Here is a 22,925-nt window from a genome sequence, read left to right as displayed (position 1 = left end):
TTTTGAGGGGTTTGAAAGAAGTCGCCAACTTTCGACGATTCTAAAATGCACCGCCATTCTGGGTTGATTGACGATTTTTGGGTAAGAAATGAGCATTTTTACAATTGTGATTTTCCATGCCGTAATTCTTCACAATCAAGTAAAATAACTGGCCCTCACCCAGACGCCGACACAGTAGCCTGCGGCCTCCCTCTCTCTCATCAACAGCTGCCACCTCTCTCTCCTGTCTACTAACTCATCTACAGCTGCCATCCATGATGGCATTATCTTTTACTCTTCCCCATACAGCAACTTTTATATAAACGCACACTCCCTCTTATCTCTCTCCCCCACCCCCATTCCCACCTCACCCTGTTCGTGCTGCCTTCACTGCTCGCCCGCTCTGCACTCGCTCAGGTCAGTCGCAGTAACCCGTCCTTCACATCTCAATCCAACTCCGTGGCGCAAATGCTCAAATTTCCTTACGCTTTTTTTGGGTCTCCATGTTTTGCAATCTGAGCTTAGAGGCGCTCGATTTTGGAAAAATTAGCATACAGGCGCGTACATTGCTCCATTTGGATCTATCCTCCCTGTTCTTGGCCCAAGGAAGAACAGATCTTCGCGTTCTGTACTTCGTGGCTCTTGTTTTCAGCCGAAGCGACGAAATGCTGGGTAATTTTGCCCCCTGCTCTCGGATTCAGGAATGGGCAATTTATTGGTTTTCCCTGTTCTTGCCATTGTTTTAGCTCTGGAGCAATTTGTTCCATCCATGATGCTGAGATCTGCAGGACGTCAGAGGACTATTCAGTTCATGCTGAGTAGCAGTTTTTGCCGCCTTTTATTTTATCTTTGGTAGGTAGCACATGTTTTGTAATGCCGGTCAATTCTGCTAGATCGGGTCTGGGATGTTTTTTCCCCGCGTCATCTATATTTGTCCCTCTTGGTGATAGGAAATGCCCAGTAAATTAGCTCTTGATGAAAGATCTAATTGAACCACAAATCCTTTCAGATCGAGCAGCTGCATGATTCTTGAAATCTCACTAGTTCATAGTACTGTGAAACGCCTTGCAGTTCTCAGAAATTGCAGAAATCGGAAGGACAGCAAGTTACTATTCCTGCATAGCCAGGAAGCACAATTTAAAATCTCCTATTATTGGCCAGTAAATTAAGTAGTTACCGCGTTTTTGTTGGTGTAGACTAGGTAATTCAGGTTCTTGTGAAATAGCGCGAAAAGAAAATTCAGTGCTTAATTCTGTCTTGGTCTTGCGTGACCTCAGGGATTTTGGGCAAAGCAGGTGACCTTCAGGATGAAGCTCAGAGCAGGCATTTTGCCCGTGGCCATGCTCGCCATTGCCGTGCTCTCCTCCCCAGCATTCGCGCAGAAGACGAAGAGCCCCCCTGCTCCGCCGGCGGCCGTCCTCCCGCCGTCCCCAGCGCCGGCGCCGGCGCCGCGCCACGTGGACCTCGCGGACCTCCTGAGCGTGGCCGGCCCGTTCCACACCTTCCTGGACTACCTCCAGAAGACCAACGTCCTGGAGACCTTTCAGAGCAAGGCGAACGACACCAAGGAGGGGATCACCATGTTCGTGCCCAAGGACTCGGCGTTCGCGGCGCTGAGGACGACGACGTTCGCCAACCTCACCAGCGACCAGCTCAAGTCGCTGATGCTGTACCACGCGCTGCCCAAGTACTACTCGCTGGCCGAGTTCAACAAGCTGAGCAGCCTCAACCCGGTGGCCACCTTCGCGGGGTCGCAGTACACGCTCAACCTCACCGACAACATGGGCAGCATCCGGATCAAGTCCATGTGGTCCAACCCCAAGATCAGCAGCAGCGTCTACTCCACCCGCCCGGTCGCCGTCTACGAGGTCGACAAGGTGCTGCTGCCGATGCAGATCTTCAAGAGCGACCCGCCGCTGGCCCCGGCGCCCGCGCCCGCCCCCGCCGACGCCAAGTCCTCTGATGACGCGCCTAGCCCGGCGTCGGGGAAGTCGGCGAGCGCGAAGGCCAAGGCGGGGTCCAAGAGCGCGTCGCACCGCGCCGGCGTCAGTGTGGCCAGTTACCTGGCGGTGGCTGTCTCCGGTGGCCTGATGATGCTTTTGTGAGCGAGAGACTAATGAGAGAGGTCGGTGGCGGGGTTCATCCGTGCTGCTTAATTTTTACTACATGGATTGTTGCTGAGTTCATTCTTTGGACATAGTAGGCGTTGTGCTAGGATTTGCATCATATATGCTTCTGTGGTTGGTCCTTGTTGATACTACTTGATATACTACTATTTTGTTTGTGCATGTATGCAGAGAGTATTTCTGTACTCATGGCTCTACAGCTAGTCCCTCCGTTTCCAAATATTTGTCTTTCTAGACATTTCAAATAGTTACAACATACGGATATATGTAGTCATATTTTAGAATGTAGACTCATTCATTTTATTTTGTATGTAGTTATTTGTTAAAATTTCTAAAAAGACAAATATTTGGGAACGGAGGGAATAGTTGTCATGCACATTTTTTCTTCCGGACATAGGAGGATTACCCGGAAGTTTTGCTAAAAGACATTTAGACGTGCCATAAGAGCAATTCCAACGCGACGATTGAGGATTCAAATGGGTCAGCTTGACCGTCCAACAGAAGGTTGATCCAAATGTGTCGACGTGAAAAAAAAACAGCTCACAAAAAATAAACATAATGAAATATAAGTGTCCAGTCAATCGCCGGCCAAAGTCTATTTAAAGCTAATTAAACATTAATTAAAATATAAAAAAAAGTTTGCACCGCCCGCATGCTGCCCCAGACGTCATCCGCCTTGCCCTTGACGTCGCCATCGTCGCCGGTGAGGTCGATGAAGATGGGAACAGGGCCAGCCCATCTGAACGCCGCTGTTGGAAATATGCCCTAGAGGCAATAATAAAAGCATTATTATTATCTTTCCTTGTTCATGATAATTGTTTTCATTCATGCTATAATTGTGTTATCCGGAAATCGTAATACATGTGTGAATAACAAACACCAACATGTCCCTAGTAAGCCTCTAATTGACTAGCTCGTTGATCAACAGATAGTCATGGTTTCCTGACTATGGGCATTGGATGTCATTGATAACGAGATCACATCATTAGGAGAATGATGTGATGGACAAGACCCAATCCTAAACATAGCTTAAAGATCGTATAGTTCGTTTGCTAGAGTTTTTCCAATGTCAAAGTATCTTTTCCTTAGACCATGAGATCGTGTAACTCCCGGATACCGTAGGAGTGCTTTGGGTATACCAAACGTCACAACGTAACTGGGTGACTATAAAGGTATACTACGGGTATCTCCGAAAGTGTCTGTTGGGTTGACACGGATCAAGACTGGGATTTGTCACTCCGTATGACGGAGAGGTATCACTGGGCCCACGGTAATGCATCATCATAATGAGCTCAAAGTGACCAAGTGTCTGGTCACGGGATCATGCATTACGGTACGAGTAAAGTGACTTGCCGGTAACGAGATTGAATGAGGTATTGGGATACCGACGATTCGAATCTCGGGCAAGTAACATATCGATTGACAAAGGGAATTGTATACGGGGTTGCTTGAATCCTCGACATCGTGGTTCATCCGATGAGATCATCGTGGAGTATGTGGGAGCCAACATGGTATCCAGATCCCGCTGTTGGTTATTGACCGGAGAGTCGTCTCGGTCATGTCTACATATCTCCCGAACCCGTAGGGTCTACACACTTAAGGTTCGGTGACGCTAGGGTTGTAGGGATATGTATATGCAGTAACCCGAATGTTGTTCGGAGTCCCGGATGAGATCCCGGACATCACGAGGAGTTCCGGAATGGTCCGGAGGTAAAGAATTATATATAGGAAGTGCTGTTTCGGTCATCGGGACAAGTTTCGGGGTCACCGGTATTGTACCGGGACCACCGGAAGGGTCCCGGGGGTCCACCGGGTGCGTCCACCTGCCCCGGGGCCACATGGGCTGTAAGGGGGTGCGCCTTGGCCTACATGGGCCAAGGGCACCAGCCCCAAGGGGCCCATGCGCCTAGGGTTTCCAAAGGGGAAGAGTCCCACAAGTGGAAGGCACCCCTAGGTGCCTTGGGGGGGAGGGAAACCTCCCTTGGCCGCCGCCCCCTAGGAGATTGGATCTCCTAGGGCCGGCGCCCCCCCCTAGGCCCTCCTATATATAGTGGGGGAAGGAGGGCTTTTTCATCCATGCCTTTGGTTGCCTCCTTCTCCCTCTCCAACACCTCCTCCTCCTCCATAGCGCTTGGCGAAGCCCTGACGGAGTACTGCAGCTCCATCACCACCACGCCGTCGTGCTGCTGCTGGAGCCATCTTCCTCAACCTCTCCTTCCCTCTTGCTGGATCAAGAAGAAGGAGACGTTACGCTGACCGTACGTGTGTTGAACGCGGAGGTGCCGTCCGTTCGGTGCTAGGATCTCCGGTGATTTGGATCACGTCGTGTTCGACTACCTCATCCCCGTTCTTTGAACGCTTCCGCTCGCGATCTACAAAGGTATGTAGATGCATCCGATCACTCGTTGCTAGATGAACTCATAAATGGATCTTGGTGAAACCGTAGGAAATTTTTTGTTTTCTGCAATGTTCCCCAACAGTGGCATCACTAGGTCTATGCGTAGTTCTTCTTGCGCGAGTAGAACACAATTTGTTGTGGGCGTAGATGTTGTCAACTTTCTTGCCGTTACTAGTCTTATCTTGCTTCAACGGTATTGTGGGATGAAGCGGCCTGGACCAACCTTACACGTACGCTTACGTGAGACCGGTTCCACCGACTAACATGCACTAGTTGCATAAGGTGGCTGGCGGGTGTCTGTCTCTCCTACTTTAGTTGGAGCGGATTCGATGAAAAGGGTCCTTATGAAGGGTAAATAGAAGTTGACAAATCACGTTGTGGCTTTAACGTAGGTAAGAAAACGTTCTTGCTAGAACCCTACTTCAGCCACGTAAAACTTGCAACAACAATTAGAGGACGTCTAACTTGTTTTTGCAGCAAGTGCTTTGTGATATGATATGGCCAAAGTTGTGATGAATGATGAATGATATATATGTGATGTATGAGTTGTTCATGCTATTGTAATAGGAATCACGACTTGCATGTCGATGAGTATGACAACCGGCAGGAGCCATAGGAGTTGTCTTTATTTTTGTATGACCTGCGTGTCATTGAAAAACGCCATGTAAATTACTTTACTTTATTGCTAAACGCGTTAGCCATAGTAGTAGAAGTAATAGTTGGCGAGCAACTTCATGGAGACACAATGATGGAGATCATGATGATGGAGATCATGGTGTCATGCCGGTGACAAGATGATCATGGAGCCCCAAGATGGAGATCAAAGGAGCTATGTGATATTGGCCATATCATGTCACTATTATTATTTGATTGCATGTGATGTTTATCATGTTTTTCATCTTGTTTGCTTAGAACGACGGTAGTAAATAAGATGATCCCTCATAATAATTTCAAGAAAGTGTCCCCCCTAACTGTCCACTGTTGCGACAGTTCGTTGTTTCGAAGCACCACGTGATGATCGGGTGTGATAGATTCTAACGTTCACATACAACGGGTGTAAGACAGATTTACACATGCAAACACTTAGGTTGACTTGACGAGCCTAGCATGTGTATATAGACATGGCCTCGGAACACAGAAGACCGAAAGGTCGAGCATGAGTCGTATAGAAGATACGATCAACATGAAGATGTTCACCGACGTTGACTAGTCCGTCTCACGTGATGATCGGACACGGCCTAGTTGACTTGGATCATGTTATACTTAGATGACTAGAAAAGGGATGTCTATCTAAGTGGGAGTTTATTGAATAATTTGATTAGATGAACTTAATTATCATGAACTTAGTCTAAAATCTTTACAATATGTCTTATAGATCAAATGGCCAACGTTGTCCTCAACTTCAACGCGTTCCTAGAGAAAACCAAGCTGAAAGACGATGGCAGCAACTACACGGACTGGGTCCGGAACCTGAGGATCATCCTCATAGCTGCCAAGAAAGATTATGTCCTACAAGCACCGCTAGGTGATGCACCTGTTCTCCCTGCAGAACAAGACGTTATGAACGCTTGGCAGGCACGTACCGATGACTACTCTCTCGTTAAGTGCGGCATGCTTTACAGCTTAGAGCCGGGGCTCCAAAAGCGTTTTGAGAGACACGGAGCATATGAGATGTTCGAAGAGCTGAAAATGGTTTTCCAAGCTCATGCCCGGGTCGAGAGATATGAAGTCTCCGACAAATTCTTTAGCTGTAAGATGGAGGAAATAGTTCTGTCAGTGAGCACATACTCACTATGTCTGAGTTACATAACCTCTTGACTTAGCTGGGAGTTAATCTCCCAGATGACGCGGTCATTGACAGACTCCTTCAGTCGCTTCCACCGAGCTACAAGAGCTTTGTGATGAACTTCAATATGCAGGGGATGGAAAAGACCATTCCTGAAGTATTTGCTATGCTAAAATCAGCAGAGGTAGAAGTCAAGAAGGAACATCAAGTGTTGATGGTCAATAAAACCACTAAGTTCAAGAAGGGTAAGGGTAAAAAGAACTTCAAGAAGGACGGCAAGGGAGTTGCCGCGCCCGGCAAGCAAGCTGCCGGGAAGAAGCCAAAGAATGGACCCAAGCCCGAGACTGAGTGCTTTTATTGCAAGGAGAGTGGTCACTGGAAGCGGAACTGCCCCAAATACTTAGCGGACAAGAAGGCCGGCAAAGCAAAAGGTATATGTGATATACATGTAATTGATGTGTACCTTACCAGTACTCGTAGTAGCTCCTGGGTATTTGATACCGGTGCGGTTGCTCACATTTGTAACTCAAAACAGGAGCTGCGGAATAAATGGAGACTGGCGAAGGACGAGGTGACGATGCGCGTCGGGAATGGTTCCAAGGTCGATGTGATCGCCGTCGGCACGCTGCCTCTTCATTTACCTACGGGATTAGTTTTAAACCTCAATAATTGTTATTTAGTGCCAAGTTTGAGCATGAACATTGTATCAGGATCTCGTTTAATACGAGATGGCTACTCATTTAAATCCGAGAATAATGGTTGTTCTATTTATATGAGAGATATGTTTTATGGTCATGCTCCGATGGTGAATGGTTTATTCTTAATGAATCTCGAGCGTAATGCTACACATGTTCATAGTGTGAGTACCAAAAGATGCAAGGTTGATAATGATAGTCCCACATACTTGTGGCACTGCCGCCTTGGTCACATAGGTGTCAAACGCATGAAGAAGCTCCATGCTGATGGACTTTTAGAGTCTCTTGATTACGAATCATTTGACACGTGCGAACCATGCCTCATGGGTAAAATGACCAAGACTCCGTTCTCAGGAACAATGGAGCGAGCAACCAACTTATTGGAAATCATACATACTGATGTGTGCGGTCCAATGAGTGTTGAGGCTCGCGGTGGCTATCGTTATGTTCTCACCCTCACTGATGACTTAAGTAGATATGGGTATGTCTACTTAATGAAACACAAGTCTGAGACCTTTGAAAAGTTCAAGGAATTTTAGAGTGAGGTTGAGAATCAACATGACAGGAAAATCAAGTTTCTACGATCAGATCGTGGAGGAGAATACTTGAGTCACGAGTTTGGCACACACTTAAGAAAATGTGGAATAGTTTCACAACTCACGCCGCTTGGAACACCTCAGCGTAATGGTGTGTCCGAACGTCGTAATCGCACTCTATTAGATATGGTGTGATCTATGATGTCTCTTACCGATTTACCGCTATCTTTTTGGGGCTATGCTTTAGAGACTGCCGCATTCACTTTAAATAGGGCTCCGTCGAAATCCGTTGAGACGACACCGTTTGAATTATGGTTTGGTAAGAAACCTAAGATGTCGTTTCTAAAAGTTCGGGGATGCGATGCTTATGTCAGGAAACTTCAACCTAAAAAGCTCGAACCCAAGTCGGAAAAATGCGTCTTCATAGGATACCCTAAAGAAACTGTTGGGTATACCTTCTACCTCAGATCCGAAGGCAAGATCTTTGTTGCCAAGAATGGATCCTTTCTAGAGAAGGAGTTTCTCTCGAAAGAAGTAAGTGGGAGGAAAGTAGAACTTGATGAAGTATTACCTCTTGAACCGGAAAATGGCGCAACTCAAGAAAATGTTCCTGAGGTGCCTGCACCGACTGGAGAGGAAGTTAATGATGATGATCAAGATACTTCTGATCAAGCTCCTATTGAAATTCGAAGGTCCACAAGGACACGTTCCGCACCAGAATGGTACGGCAACCCTGTCTTGGAAATCATGTTGTTAGACAATGGTGAACCTTCGAACTATGAAGAAGCGATGGCGGGCCCGGATTCCGACAAATGGCTAGAAGCCATGAAATCCGAGATAGGATCCATGTATGAAAATGAAGTATGGACTTTGACTGACTTGCCCGTTGAACGGCGAGCCATAGAAAATAAATGTATCTTTAAGAAGAAGATAGACGCGGATGGTAATGTGACCATCTATAAAGCTCGACTTGTCGCTAAGGGTTATCGACAAGTTCAAGGGGTTGACTACGATGAGACTTTCTCACCGGTAGCGAAGCTAAAGTCCGTCCAAATCATGTTAGCAATTGCCGCATTCTACGATTATGAGATATGGCAAATGGACGTCAAAACGGCATTCCTTAATGGTTTCCTTAAGGAAGAATTGTATATGATGCAGCCGGAAGGTTTTGTCGATCCTAAGAATGCTGACAAGGTGTGCAAGCTCCAACGCTCGATTTATGGGCTGGTGCAAGCATCTCGGAGTTGGAACATTCGCTTTGATGAGATGATCAAAGCGTTTGGGTTTACGCAGACTTATGGAGAAGCCTGCGTTTACAAGAAAGTGAGTGGGAGCTCTGTAGCATTTCTCATATTATATGTAGATGACATATTTTTGATGGGAAATGATATAGAACTCTTGGACAGCATCAAGGCCTACTTGAATAAGAGTTTTTCAATGAAGGACCTTGGTGAAGCTGCTTATATATTAGGCATCAAGATCTATAGAGATAGATCAAGACGCCTCATAGGTCTTTCACAAAGCACATACCTTGATAAGATATTGAAGAAGTTCAATATGGATCTATCTAAGAAGGGGTTCTTGCTTGTGTTACAAGGTATGAAATTGAGCTCAGCTCAATGTCCGACCACGGCAGAAGATATAGAAGAGATGAGTGTCATCCCCTATGCCTCAGCCATAGGTTCTATTATGTATGCCATGCTGTGTACCAGACCTGATGTAAACCTTGCCGTAAGTTTGGTAGGAAGGTACCAAAGTAATCCCGGCAAGGAACACTGGATAGCGGTCAAGAATATCCTGAAGTACCTGAAAAGGACTAAGGAAATGTTTCTTGTTTATGGAGGTGACGAAGAGCTCGTCGTAAAGGGTTACGTCGACACTAGCTTCGACACAGATCTGGATGACTCTAAGTCACAAACCGGATACGTGTATATTTTGAATGGTGGGGCAGTAAGCTGGTGCAGTTGCAAGCAGAGCGTCGTGGCGGGATCTACATGTGAAGCGGAGTACATGGCAGCCTCGGAGGCAGCACATGAAGCAATATGGGTGAAGGAGTTCATCACCGACATAGGAGTCATACCCAATGCGTCGGGGCCAATCAAACTCTTCTGTGACAACACTGGAGCTATTGCACTTGCCAAGGAGCCCAGGTTTCACAAGAAGACAAGGCACATCAAGCGTTGCTTCAACTCCATCCGTGAAAATGTTCAAGATGGAGACATAGATATTTGTAAAGTGCATACAGACCTGAATGTAGCAGATCCGTTGACTAAACCTCTCCCTAGGGCAAAACATGATCAACACCAGAATTCCATGGGTGTTCGATTCATCAAAATGTAACTAGATTATTGACTCTAGTGCAAGTGGGAGACTGTTGGAAATATGCCCTAGAGGCAATAATAAAAGCATTATTATTATATTTCCTTGTTCATGATAATTGTCTTTATTCATGCTATAATTGTGTTATCCGGAAATCGTAATACATGTGTGAATAACAAACACCAACATGTCCCTAGTAAGCCTCTAGTTGACTAGCTCGTTGATCAACAGATAGTCATGGTTTCCGGACTATGGACATTGGATGTCATTGATAACGAGATCACATCATTAGGAGAATGATGTGATGGACAAGACCCAATCCTAAACATAGCTTAAAGATCATATAGTTTGTTTGCTAGAGTTTTTCCAATGTCAAAGTATCTTTTCCTTAGACCATGAGATCGTGTAACTCCCGGATACCGTAGGAGTGCTTTGGGTATACCAAACGTCACAACGTAACTAGGTGACTATAAAGGTAGACTACGGGTATCTCCGAAAGTGTCTGTTGGGTTGACACGGATCAAGACTGGGATTTGTCACTCCGTATGACGGAGAGGTATCACTGGGCCCACTCGGTAATGCATCATCATTATGAGCTCAAAGTGACCAAGTGTCTGGTCACGGGATCATGCATTACGGTACGAGTAAAGTGACTTGCCGGTAACGAGATTGAATGAGGTATTGGGATACCGACGATTGAATCTCGGGCAAGTAACATATCGATTGACAAAGGGAATTGTATACGGGGTTGCTTGAATCCTCGACATCGTGGTTCATCCGATGAGATCATCGTGGAGTATGTGGGAGCCAACATGGGTATCCAGATCCCGCTGTTGGTTATTGACTGGAGAGTCGTCTCGGTCATGTCTACATATCTCCCGAACCCGTAGGGTCTACACACTTAAGGTTCAGTGACGCTAAGGTTGTAGGGATATGTATATGCAGTAACCCGAATGTTGTTCGGAGTCCCGGATGAGATCCCGGACGTCACGAGGAGTTCCGGAATGGTCCGGAGGTAAAGATTTATATATAGGAAGTGCTGTTTCGGCCATCGGGACAAGTTTCGGGGTCACCGGTATTGTACCGGGACCACCGGAAGGGTCCCGGGGGTCCACCGGGTGGGTCCACCTGCCCCGGGGGGCACATGGGCTGTAAGGGGGTGCGCCTTGGCCTACATGGGCCAAGGGCACCAGCCCCAAGGGGCCCATGCGCCTAGGGTTTCCAAAGGGGAAGAGTCCCACAAGTGGAAGGCACCCCTAGGTGCCTTGGGGGGGAGGGAAACCTCCCTTGGCCGCCGCCCCCTAGGAGATTGGATCTCCTAGGGCCGGCGCCCCCCCCTAGGCCCTCCTATATATAGTGGGGGAAGGAGGGATTTTTCATCCATGCCTTTGGTTGCCTCCTTCTCCCTCTCCAACACCTCCTCCTCCTCCATAGCGCTTGGCGAAGCCCTGACAGAGTACTGCAACTCCATCACCACCACGCCGTCGTGCTGCTGCTGGAGCCATCTTCCTCAACCTCTCCTTCCCTCTTGCTGGATCAAGAAGAAGGAGACGTTACGCTGACCGTACGTGTGTTGAACGCGGAGGTGTCGTCCGTTCGGTGCTAGGATCTCCGGTGATTTGGATCACGTCGTGTTCGACTACCTCATCCCCGTTCTTTGAACGCTTCCGCTCGCGATCTGCAAAGGTATGTAGATGCATCCGATCACTCGTTGCTAGATGAACTCATAGATGGATCTTGGTGAAACCGTAGGAAATTTTTTGTTTTCTGCAACGTTCCCCAACAGCCGCCTGGTATGCTGCGAGGGCAGCCTCCTCCGGCGTCTACTGGGGCAGCGGCATTGCGGCTAGCCGCACGCGCTCCTCCTCCTCCTGGAGCCGGAGCGCCTTCGCATCGCGTTGGAGCATCGCCTCGTAGCGCATCTGCCGCTCGCCGTCGGCCTGCTCCTGGCGGAGCCAGTGCGCCTTCCAGCACTCAAGGTGGGCCGCCTCCTGCGTCGGCGTCGCGGCGAAGTGAACAGGAGGCGCGCTCACCCACTCGCGATACTGACTCGTCCACGTGTAGGCCTCCTCCGGCCAAGTGGATGGAGGCGGGCAGCGCTTCCGCGTCGACTCTGGCTCCAGCTCCGGCTTCGGCATGGGCTCGACGGGCGGCGACGGTGGCGGTGGCGGCACAAAGAGCGGGGTGTGGACGGAGTCCCCCGCCACCGACAGGGCAAGGGCTTGCTCCAGCGCATCGCAGTGCGCGTCCTCCTCGAGACGGCTAGCCTCCAGCGTGTGCTGCGGGGCCTCCTAGAGGGCGGCTTGGTACTCCGCCTCCGCCTCCATTTCCTCTGGCTCTACCCGCAAGGACGGCGGTGGAAACAACGGCGGGACGGCGTCGATGCCTACACGCCGTTGCTCCTCGTGTTCGAGGGCAAACCAAGCCTCCCAGTTGGGAGAGTCGGCTGCGTACTCAGGCATCCGCTGCTGCTCCGGTGTGAGTTGTGCATGGTGCCTACGCACCTCCTCGCCGTGCGCCCGCTGGGTCGGCGGAACAGCCGGCACCGAGATCCGGTGCGGATCCAGGTACCGGTGGTGCGGCAGCGTGACGTCAGGGGTAGGGCAACGACTGCCTGTACTCCCAGTGCTACCGCGCTTGGTGCACCGGGATGTGCAGGCGCCGGCAACCTGGGAGGAAACGCGCCGGCACCGGGGAGGAGGAGGAGCACGGGAGGATGAGGCGCCGGGGTGCCCTTGCCTTTACCCTTGTCGCTGCTGCTGCCGCCAAAGAGGCTCATCGCTTGCTAGGGTTTGCTATCGCTGGCGAGGAAGCAAAGGGAGTGGTGGTGGGTCACATGGGGACGGAAGTGGATGAGGCCGGCCCCCGCCGCACGCGTGCTAAAAAAAGGACGCTTCCACAGGTTGACTAGTGGGCCCGCTGTCGGTGGTCGTTATAAATAAGACGACGAGTGGTAGTTGGCTGGCCTACAGGTGGGGCCGTGACGGACGCCAAGGAGATGCGCGGCGCGTCCGCTTTGCGTTCGCGCTGACGCATTTCAGGTGCAATTTTGGGCCAGAAATGGGTCGGCGTGGACGCTAGGCGGATGTGATTTGGGTCTGGGTCACCGCGTTGGGCTTTCACTTTTGTCTGCGCCGACCCAAACGGACGCAGGCGGACAAAATGGATCGCCTCATTGGAGTTGCTTTAAATATTGCACATGTAAGTCCTACGTAGTTGATCTACGTCATTGATCTTATGTAAAAATTCATGTGGATAGTTGGTTTTTTGTTTTTTCTTTGTGTTTTATATTTGATTGAGTCAATTAGAAATGCGATAACTAAGGCGCATGTAGATATGCCCTAAACATAGACTATCCGAAAAATGCACAGGAGCTCCTTGGGGCTCCTCCCTCCTATATGAATATCAAATTTGGGTGTCCAATCTACTCGAGTGTGAAGTTTTGTGAAAAAAATATTAAAACAAGGTATCAAGACGAAGAAAATACGTTCCGACCTACGATCCACCCAAACAAAAAAATTTATACATAGGAACATTTTGTCTTTTTACGAAGAGCACCACAAATGTCATTTCTTTGCGGAACTTCGTATGGGAATAGATTGAACAACCAGATTTGATATTTCAAAATTCCAGATTTTATTTTATTTTCTCAGTTTTTAAATTTAATGTTCATACAGGGGGTGAAGCATCCAGGAGCCAAAAATCCACGGATTACCCCCTCTATATTGAGTGATGTACACAGCCACAACCATTACTTCTCATGTACATTATCTTGAAGAAGAAAATGACATGCCATATGAACTACTCCCTCGTTTTCAAAATATGAGGAGTAAACATTTTTTTCAAAATCAATTTTCGTATGTTTGATTAAGTTTATAGTAAAATATATCAAAATCTACACAACTAAATAAATAAAATATGAAAATATATTTCATGGCAAATGTAATGATAATCATTTGGTATTTCAGATATTGATATTCTCCTGTGTAAACTTGTGTAAAGTTAGGGAAGTTTGACATTTTGAAAAATCAATACGCCTTATATATTAAAACATCAGGAGTATTTATTCAGAGTAAATATTACAAAAGCTTGTACAAGGCCGATTTATTGGCTGATCACTCTTAAAAATCTTTCCACCTAACCATAATTTTGGGACAGTTTACTTTACATTATTGAGTATGTTATTTGTGCATGTATATTGACTAAGCCCATCTTTTTAGTTCGTTGTATAGATTGAGATAGAGGCCCCACTTTATACATCATATATACGTGCCTATGCACGAGAGTAATACATCGTGCAATCATAATCTCATACATGGTATCAGTTTTTTAGGCTTCTCGCTTTCGCCGCCGCCGCCGCCGCGCACCACCTCTGCGCCGCCGCCGCCGCTCGCGCGACATACGCGCCGGCCGCCGCTTCTCCTCTCCCTGCGTGCGTGCTGCCCTAGCCGCCCGCACTTTCCCCACTGCCCCGCACGCGCTGCATCCGATCCCCGTTAGAGCATCTCCACCCGTCCCCCCAGGAAGGCCCCCAAGCACTTTTTTTAGCGCCGGAAGCAAAAAATGCTCCCAGTCAGTCCCCCACGACCACGTTTTTCGCCGGATTTGGCTAAAGTTATGGCCGGCGCGCGCAGTGAAACCCAGGAAAGCGGGAGGCAGCTGGGGGCGCCGGTGCGATACTTTCGCTGCCAAAGGCCCACTGCCAGCCTCTCTAAATCTCTCTCTCCTTCTTTTCCTAACTTGGCCCACCATGTGATGCATGCAAAAAAAGCTCTCTCCCGCATGCCCGCCTCGCTCCTCCGCTCTCTCTCCTCTCTCCCCTGCTCCTCACTCCGGCGATCCTGGACGCCCTCCACCGGCGAGCCGGCCCCGTCTCCCCTCGCTGGCCTCGCCCACATCTCCTCGGAGGAGCCGCAAGCGGCCGGCCCCGTCTCCCGTCACCGGCCTCGCTCGCATCTCCCCGGAGGAGCCGCAAGCGGCCAGCCCCGTCGCCCGTCGTTGGCCCCCCGTCGCGCCTCCCCGGAGCAGCCGCGTCATGCTGCTACGACTCGTCTCCGAGTGTAGAGAGCGGCTAGGCGGACTGCTGGGAGCTCGCAGAGCATGACGGGCAGCAGGAGTGGGCTCGGGCAGCTCGACATCGAGTCGTTCTTCGTTCATGGCGGACGGCAGAGCCGGCGGTTGCGGCCAACTAGCTAGAGGAGGAGACGGAGCTTAGGAAGGGAGGCAGGAGCGGCGGTGCTCACCAGAGGAGCTCAAGGGGGCTCAGCGAGAAGCTCAGTAGCAGTAGCCGGCCTTGTGGCCGCGGCTGTTGCTACTCGTCTTCCCGTCTCCCCCCTGCTCGAGCGAGGCTGCTGCTCGTTGAGGGAGCGTGCCGCGCGGAGTCGCGCAGGGCTGCGAGGGCGGGGAGGGGAGAGAGGACAGGACGCGGCTGCGCGTGCCGCAGCGTCGAGGCGGGCGAAGATGCGGGAGTTGGCACAGCGAGGTGGGAGAGAGCGAGAGCGAGCGAACGACGGCTTCGACCATGGCGTCCAGGGAGCGAGGGAGAGAGTAGGGGGAGAATGAGGTGTCGCGATGCATGTGAGCAGGCAGGAGGCGTGTCGCTCTCGGGGCCGGTTGGAGAGGACGACGGCTGGGAAAGTTCTCGATCCCATGCCAAATATTTCGCCGGGCCAACCCCAAGAAGCCAAAAAAAATGCCGGCTGGGGAGCACAACGGCTAGAGATGCTCTTAGCCCTGCATCGCCAACACGCGCGCGTGATCGCCCGCCAGCCACCGCTTCACCAATCGCTAGCCCCGCGCCGCTGCACCATCGCCAGCGCACGCGATCGCTAGCCCCGCCGCTTCGTCCGGATTCGCATCTAGCTTACCGTGTGCCATTTCAGTTTGCATGAAAAAAACTCACGTGAAGATGCATGCAGCCAGCTTACCGTGTGTACTGGATTTGGAGACGTCCGGCCGCATGGAGCTGGTCGCCCGCCAGCCTGCTCTCGCTGCCTCTGTCGTCCCGCCGCTGGCGCCCTCTGGCGCGGCTCCGCCATCGGCGCCCTACGGCGTGGCCCTGCCAGCCCGTTCCAATTTGCCGCACGGCTTGGCTCCGCTGTCCCCGCTGGTGTACGTCGCCGCTCCATCGTCGGCGCTCTCTGGCCAGTCCGTCATCGCCCTACCGGCGGCGCCGACTCTGCCCGTCGACCCCTTGCTGTTGCGTGGGGCGTCCGACGCGCCCGTGTACGGGTTTCTCAGGTACTGGTGGGGGTCGTCAGCAGGCTAGCACTCGCCCGCTGGGCAGCAGGTTTTTCTGGCGGGCCATCCGGCCTACCCGACACCGTAGTCGTAGCTAGGGATGCTTCCCATATAGTCTGGAGAGTACCCACAGCCGCTGCTGAGCGGTGGCTATGGCCTCCCCATGGCGTCTTCATCCCCCTCACCGGCGCCATGGGACACGGTGCTCCTTCCCGCACTGCATGCCGCTTCTACGCCGAACAACTACACAAGAGGTGATGATTGGTACATGGACACTAGGGCTACGGCTCACATGTTTGCTCATCCTAGTAATCTTGCCTCCTTTACTCCTGTCATCACCGACCGTCGCATCATTGTCAGCGACGGTTCCACACTCCCTATCACACATGTCGGGCACACTTCTTTTTCTTCTAATTCCATGCCTATTACTTTGTCTAACATACTTGTGTCACCTCATCTTATTAAAAACCTTGTTTCAGTTCGTCGTTTAACTCGTGAAAATCCCGTTACTGTTGAATTTGACGAGCTTGGGTTTTGTGTCAAGGACGCTCGAGCCAGGATGGTACTTCACCGATGTGACAGCCTCGACGAGCTCTATCCGGTGCATTCGCCGTCCACCTCCACCACCGCACTGATTGCTCTCTCCGCCGGTGTCGATCTCTGGCACGCTCGTTTGGCTCATCCCAACCCCGTCACACTTCGTCATATTCTTAAGAGTTTCAGTTCAGTTGTCATAAGATAGAGGATCACACCTGTCATGCCTGTCGTGTCGGCAAACATGTTCGCCTCCCGTTTAATAACTCCACCACCGTAACTTCTTTTCCTTTTCAGTTGATTCATAGCGATGTGTGGACCTCTTCGGTTCCTAGTAATTCGGTCTATTTATATTATCTGGTTATCCTTAATGATTATTCTCATTATGTGTGGACTTTTCCTTTGTGCAGAAAGTCAGATGCACATTCCACTTTGACGGCTTTTTATTCCTATGTCAGCATGCATTTTGGGCGTCACATCCTTGCTCTTCAGACTGACAATGGAAAAGAGTTCAACAACCTTGCTTTCCGCACTTTTCTATCGCATCACGGCACAGTTTTTCGTCTCGCATGCCCGTATACTTCCCGGCAGAACGGTCGAGCCAAACGCGTCCTTCGCACTCTGAACGACTGCGTTCGCACGCTCCTGTTCCATGCTAATGTGCCGCCTCGTTTCTGGCCGAACGCACTCGCCACTGCTTCTCTTCTCCTTAACCTTCACCCTTGCCGCTCACGGTGGAACTATGCACCTCACCATCTTCTCTTTGGTACGCCCCCATCTTATGATGGCTTGCGTATTTTCGGGTGTCTTTGTTATCCTAGCATTGCCGACTCCGCTCCTCACAAGCTCGCACCTCGTTCTATCACTTGCATCTTCATTGGTTACCCCTCCAACTCCAAGGGATATCGGTGCTACGATCTCGTATCCCACCGTGCGTTCACTTCCCGGCACGTTTACTTTGATGAGCACGTGTTTCCGTTTCACCAGGTACCCCCGGCTATTCCTCCCACCACCGATGACGCGGGCTCCTCGATGCCTCTCCCAGGGCACTTGCGCGCCTCTCTTGGCCCGCCCCTGGCTTTGAGGCGCGCCCCCTGCATATGGCGCCTCCTACAGCCGCGGCGCTTGCGCCCCCGGCGCCCCAGACGTTGGTGCTCGCGGCCCCGTGGCGCCCCCGGTGCCCACGGCCCCCTCGGCGCCCCAGGTGCCCGCGCCCCCTCGGTGCCCCCGGTGCCCGCGGCCCGCCGGCGCCCACGGTGCCCGCGGCCCCCTCGGCGCCCGCGGCCCCCTCGGCGCCCGCGGTCTCCCCGGCGCCTGTGGCCGGTCCGGTCACCCGCGCCCGTACGGGCATTTTTCGCCCGAGCTCACTCTACGCCTCGGATGACTACGTCCATGCGGCGTCCACCTCTGAGCCGTCTCCGTTGCCGTCCTCCATTCGAGCAGCTCTTTGTGACCCGCTCTGGATGGCTGCGATGCAAGAGGAGTTTGACGCCCTGTTGCGCAACCGGACGTGGCAGCTTGTTCCCCGTCCCCGGCACGCCAACGTGATTACCGGAAAGTGGGTCTTTAAACACAAGCTCCGTCCTGATGGTACCCTTGATCGCTACAAAGCACGCTGGGTCGTCCTGATGGTTGCCGTTCTCCACCAGCTTGGGTTCCGCTCTACCCGCTCGGATGCCTCGCTCTTCGTCTATAATCAGGGCTCTAACACGGCCTACTTGCTGCTCTATGTCGACGACATCATCCTGATGGCATGTACGGGTGGTCTCCTCAGTCAGCTCATGGCTCGTCTTCGCGCTGAGTTCGCCATCAAGGACTTGGGTCCTTTGCACTACTTCCTTGGTGTCGAGGTGGTGCGCCGTTCGGACGACTTCTTCCTTCATCAGCGGAAGTACGCTCATGAGCTCCTGGAGCACGCCGGCATGCTTAACTGCAAGCCTGCCGCTATGTCTGTTGATACGAAGGCCAAGCTTCCTGCCACGGATGGTTCTCCTATTTTGGATGCTGCTTTCTATCGGTCTATCATTGGTGCTCTCTAGTACCTCACTAGAACTCGACCGGAGATCCAGTATGCCATGCAGCAGGTGTATCTTCATATGCATGCTCCTCGAGATGTTCACTGGGTTGCCGTTAAGCAGATTCTCTACTATATCTATGGCACTATGGATCTTGGCGTCACGCTTCACGCCTCCGCCCACACCGCCCTCACCGCCTACTCCGACGCAGACTGGGCGGGCTTCCATGACACTCGTCGCTCCACTTCGGGCTATCATGTCTACCTTGGACCCTCACTTATCTCGTGGTCGTCCAAGCGGCAGCCTACGGTCTCTCGTTCTAGTGCTTGATGACCCACAAGTATAGGGGATCTATCGTAGTCCTTTCGATAAGTAAGAGTGTCGAACCCAACGAGGAGCAGAAGGAAATGATAAGCGGTTTTCAGCAAGGTATTCTCTGCAAGCACTGAAATTGTAGGTAATAGATAGTTTTGTGATAAGATAATTTGTAACGAGCAACAAGTAACTAAAGTAAATAAAGTGCAGCAAGGTGGCCAATCCTTTTTGTTGAAAAAGGACAAGCCTGGACAAACTCTTATATAGAAGAAAGCGCTCCCAAGGACACATGGGAATTATCGTCAAGCTAGTTTTCATCACAATCATATGATTCGCGTTCGGTACTTTGATAATTTGATATGTGGGTGGACCGGTGCTTGGGTGTTGTCCTTACTTGGACAAGCATCCCACTTATGATTAAACCCCATTGCAAGCATCCGCAACTACAACAGAAGTATTAAGGTAAACCTAACCATAGCATGAAACATATGGATCCAAATCAGCCCCTTACGAAGCAACGCATAAACTAGGGTTTAAGCTTCTGTCACTCTAGCAACCCATCATCTACTTATTACTTCCCAATGCCTTCGTCTAGGCCCAAATAATGGTCAAGTGTCATGTAGTCGACGTTCACATAACACCACTAGAGGAGAGACAACATACATCTCATCAAAATATCAAACGAATACCAAATTCACATGACTACTAAAAGCAAGACTTCTCCCATGTCCTCAGGAACAAACGTAACTACTCACAAATCATATTCATGTTCATAATCAGAGGGGTATTAATATGCATATAGGATCTGAACATATGATCTTCCACCAAGTAAACCAAGTAGCATCAACTACAAGGAGTAATCAACACTACTAGCAACCCACATGTACCAATCCTAGACTTAGAGACAAGAATTGGATACAAGAGATGAACTAGGGTTTGAGAGGAGATGGTGCTGGTGAAGATGTTGATGGAGATTGACCCCCTCCCGATGAGAGGATTGTTGGTGATGACGATGGTGATGATTTCCCCCTCCCGGAGGGAAGTTTCCCCGACAGAACAGCTCCGCTGGAGCCCTAGATTGGTTCCGCCAAGGTTTCACCTCGTGGCGACGGAGTCTCATCCCGAAAGCTTGCTTATGATTTTTTCCTCAATGAAAGACTCCATATAGCAGAAGATGGGCATCGGAGGGCCACCAGGGGGCCCATGAGGCAGGGGGCGCGCCCCCACCCTCATGCTCAGGGTGTGGGCCCCCTCTGGAACTTCTTGCGCTCAGTATTTTTTATATATTTTGAAAATAGCTTCCGTGAAGTTTCAGGACTTATGGAGCTGTGCAGAATAGGTCTCTAATATTTGCTCCTTTTCCAGCCCAGAATCCCAGCTGCCGGCATTCTCCCTCTTTATGTAAACCTTGTAAAATAAGAGAGAATAGGCATAAGTATTGTGACATAATGTGTAGTAACATCCCATAATGCAATAAATATCGATATAAAAGCATGATGCAAAATGGACGTATCAACTCCCCCAAGCTTAGACCTCGCTTGTCCTCAAGCGAAAGCCGAAATCAAAAAATATGTCCACATGTTTAGAGATAGAGGTCTCAATAAAAATAAAATACAGACATGAGGGCATCATGATCATTCTTAGAACAGCAACTTATATAATTATTGTCATATGATCTCTTATGCTAGAGTAACAATTCAATCAAAATTTCAAGATGAATCATAAACTTTATTGAAAACTAACAAACTATGATCTCAGTCATTGGAGAAATTGCAATTTATCATAACACAGGAAAGAGTCAATATAACAAGTCCATGTACTCAACTATCATATAGTCTTCCACAATTGCTAACACTCATGAAATACTTATGGGTATGGAGTTTTAATCGGACACAGAGAAAGATAGGGGCTTATAGTTTTGCCTCCCAACATTTTATCTCAAGGGTAATGTCAACAATAATAGTTCATGAAAACTCACATCCAATTAGCCATATATACCAGGATCTTTCCAACATATTGTGCTTGCCAAAAGATAAAATGTAAAAAAGGAAAGGTGAAGATCACCATGACTGTTATGTAAGGTGGGAGATAGAAGTAAAAGATAGGCCCTTAGCAGAGGGAAGCAGAGGTTGCCATGCGCTTTTATGGTTGGATGCACAAAATCTTAATACGAAAGAACGTCACTTTATATTGCCACTTGTGATATGAACCTTTATTATGCAGTCTGTCGCTTCTATTTCTTCCATATCACAAGATCGTATAAAGCTTATTTTCTCCCACACTAATAAGTCATGCATATTTAGAGAGCAATTTTTATTGCTTGCACCGATGACAACTTACTTGGAGGATCTTACTCAATCCATAGGTAGATATGGTGGACTCTCATGGCAAAACTGGGTTTAAGGGTATTTGGAAGCACAAGTAGTATCTCTACTTGGTGCAAAGAATTTGGCTAGCATGAGGGGAAAGGCAAGCTCAATCATGTTGGATGATCCATGACAATATAATTTATCTCAGATGTAAGAAAACATAACCCATTACGTTGTCTTCCTTGTCCAACGTCAACTCGCATGTCATATTTTAATGAGTGCTCACAATCATAAAAGATGTCCAAGATAGTGTATTTATATGTGAAGACCTCTCTTCCTTTATTACTTCCTATTAATTGCAGCGATGACCAAAACTATGTTTGTCAACTCTCAACAACTTTTATTCATCATACTCTTTATATGTGAGCTCATTACTCTCCATAAGATCCATATCGTCTCTTTGTTTCTTTTTATTTCTTCTCTTTTATTTTATTCCCTCAGGATCATAGCAAGATAATCAAGCCCTTGACTCAACACTAATCTTTATTATATAGCTCACGGACTCGATTACATAGAGGGATCATAAAGCAAAACTCACAACTAGATCATACTAAAAACTTTATTCTACTAGATCAAGATATTACTAAAAGGATCGAGCTAAGAAAAACGGTAAAGATAGGAGTGTGATGGTGATACGATACCGGGGCACCTCCCCCAAGCTTGGCAGTTGTCAAGGGGAGTGCCCATACCCATATGATTATGTCTCCTTTCTAGGAAGTGGTGGTAATGGGGTTGTTGATGAAGTAGGTTTGTCGTCCATCTTCCAAGGCATAGGCTCACCATCATAGAAGGATGAACGAGTCTCTGGGATCCTTAAATCTGCAGCCAAACTCATCCTCTTGAATCTATATTCATACTCACAGTTTTGGTTTTGTAGGTCATAGATTTGGGCTTGGAGGTGCCCGATCTTCTCGTGAAGCTTGAAGATGGTCTCCCCAATGTTCTTGGCATCCAGCTTGTGATTGTTGGTGAACTCCGCAATCATCATATGGTTGGCGTTGAGTCCGCGTTCCACCATCTCCTGGCACTTGAAAACTTGTTGCTCCATTGCCTCGAGCCTTGTCTCCACGCTTCCGGTCCTCCTTGGTCCCTCAACATCGCGGATGTGCAGCACCCCCTCATGCATCTCAATGGTTTGAGGGTGATGCAGCACTTCCGTGAGGTAGGGGTTGTTGACCTTCTCGAAAAACTTGTCCTTGGGGGCACTTGGAGACGTCATGATGATCTAGATCTGTCAGAAAAATAGCTCGAAACAAGAACAGAGGACAATTGCGTGATACAAGAGTCAAAATCTTTGGGAGATTATATAATGATTTTTTACCGACCAAAATACGTAACGTGCAAGAAACCGGAGTCCGGAAAGCGCACGAGGTGCCCACGAGGCAGGGGGCGCGCCCAGGGGGGTAGGGTGTGCCCTCCACCCTCGTGGATCCCTCGTGTCCTTCCCGGACTGCTTCTTATTTTTCTATTTTTCTAAATATTCCAAAACGGAGGAAAATTGCCATTAGAACTGTTTTGGAGTCGGTTTACTTACCGTACCACATACCTATTCCTTTTCAGAGTCTGAAACGTTCCGGAAAGTGTCCCTTATGTATTCCTCCGGGGTTACGGTT

The 22,925-nt window shown here is 49.5% G+C and overlaps 1 protein-coding gene across 2 annotated transcripts; it reads left to right on the top strand.

The window, feature by feature from the left end:
• The first annotated feature begins 221 nt into the window (after window positions 1–221).
• On the top strand, window positions 222–2,290 carry LOC125522497 (fasciclin-like arabinogalactan protein 7). 2 transcript variants are annotated; one of them, XM_048687556.1, is made up of 2 exons: window positions 222–396; window positions 1,257–2,290. In XM_048687556.1, the coding sequence occupies exon 2, from the start codon at window positions 1,287–1,289 to the stop codon at window positions 2,082–2,084; it is 798 nt and encodes a 265-aa protein (XP_048543513.1). In that variant the 5' UTR covers window positions 222–396; window positions 1,257–1,286; the 3' UTR covers window positions 2,085–2,290. The 2 variants fall into 2 exon arrangements, with proteins under 2 accessions (XP_048543513.1, XP_048543514.1); XM_048687557.1 differs by having other exon boundaries at window positions 265–396; window positions 1,275–2,290.
• The last annotated feature ends 20,635 nt before the right edge of the window (window positions 2,291–22,925 follow it).

This window comes from Triticum urartu, chromosome 7 (assembly GCF_003073215.2).
Source record: "Triticum urartu cultivar G1812 chromosome 7, Tu2.1, whole genome shotgun sequence".
In the NCBI taxonomy this organism is placed as follows: Eukaryota; Viridiplantae; Streptophyta; class Magnoliopsida; order Poales; family Poaceae; genus Triticum; species Triticum urartu.
Note: the sequence above shows the minus strand (reverse complement) of the source record. Positions and strands in the feature narration are given on the sequence as shown.

Coding starts and splice junctions, on each gene's coding strand:
- LOC125522497 (XM_048687556.1), top strand. CDS start 1,287: ATGAAGCTCAGAGCAGGCATTTTGCCCGTGGCCATGCTCGCCATTGCC.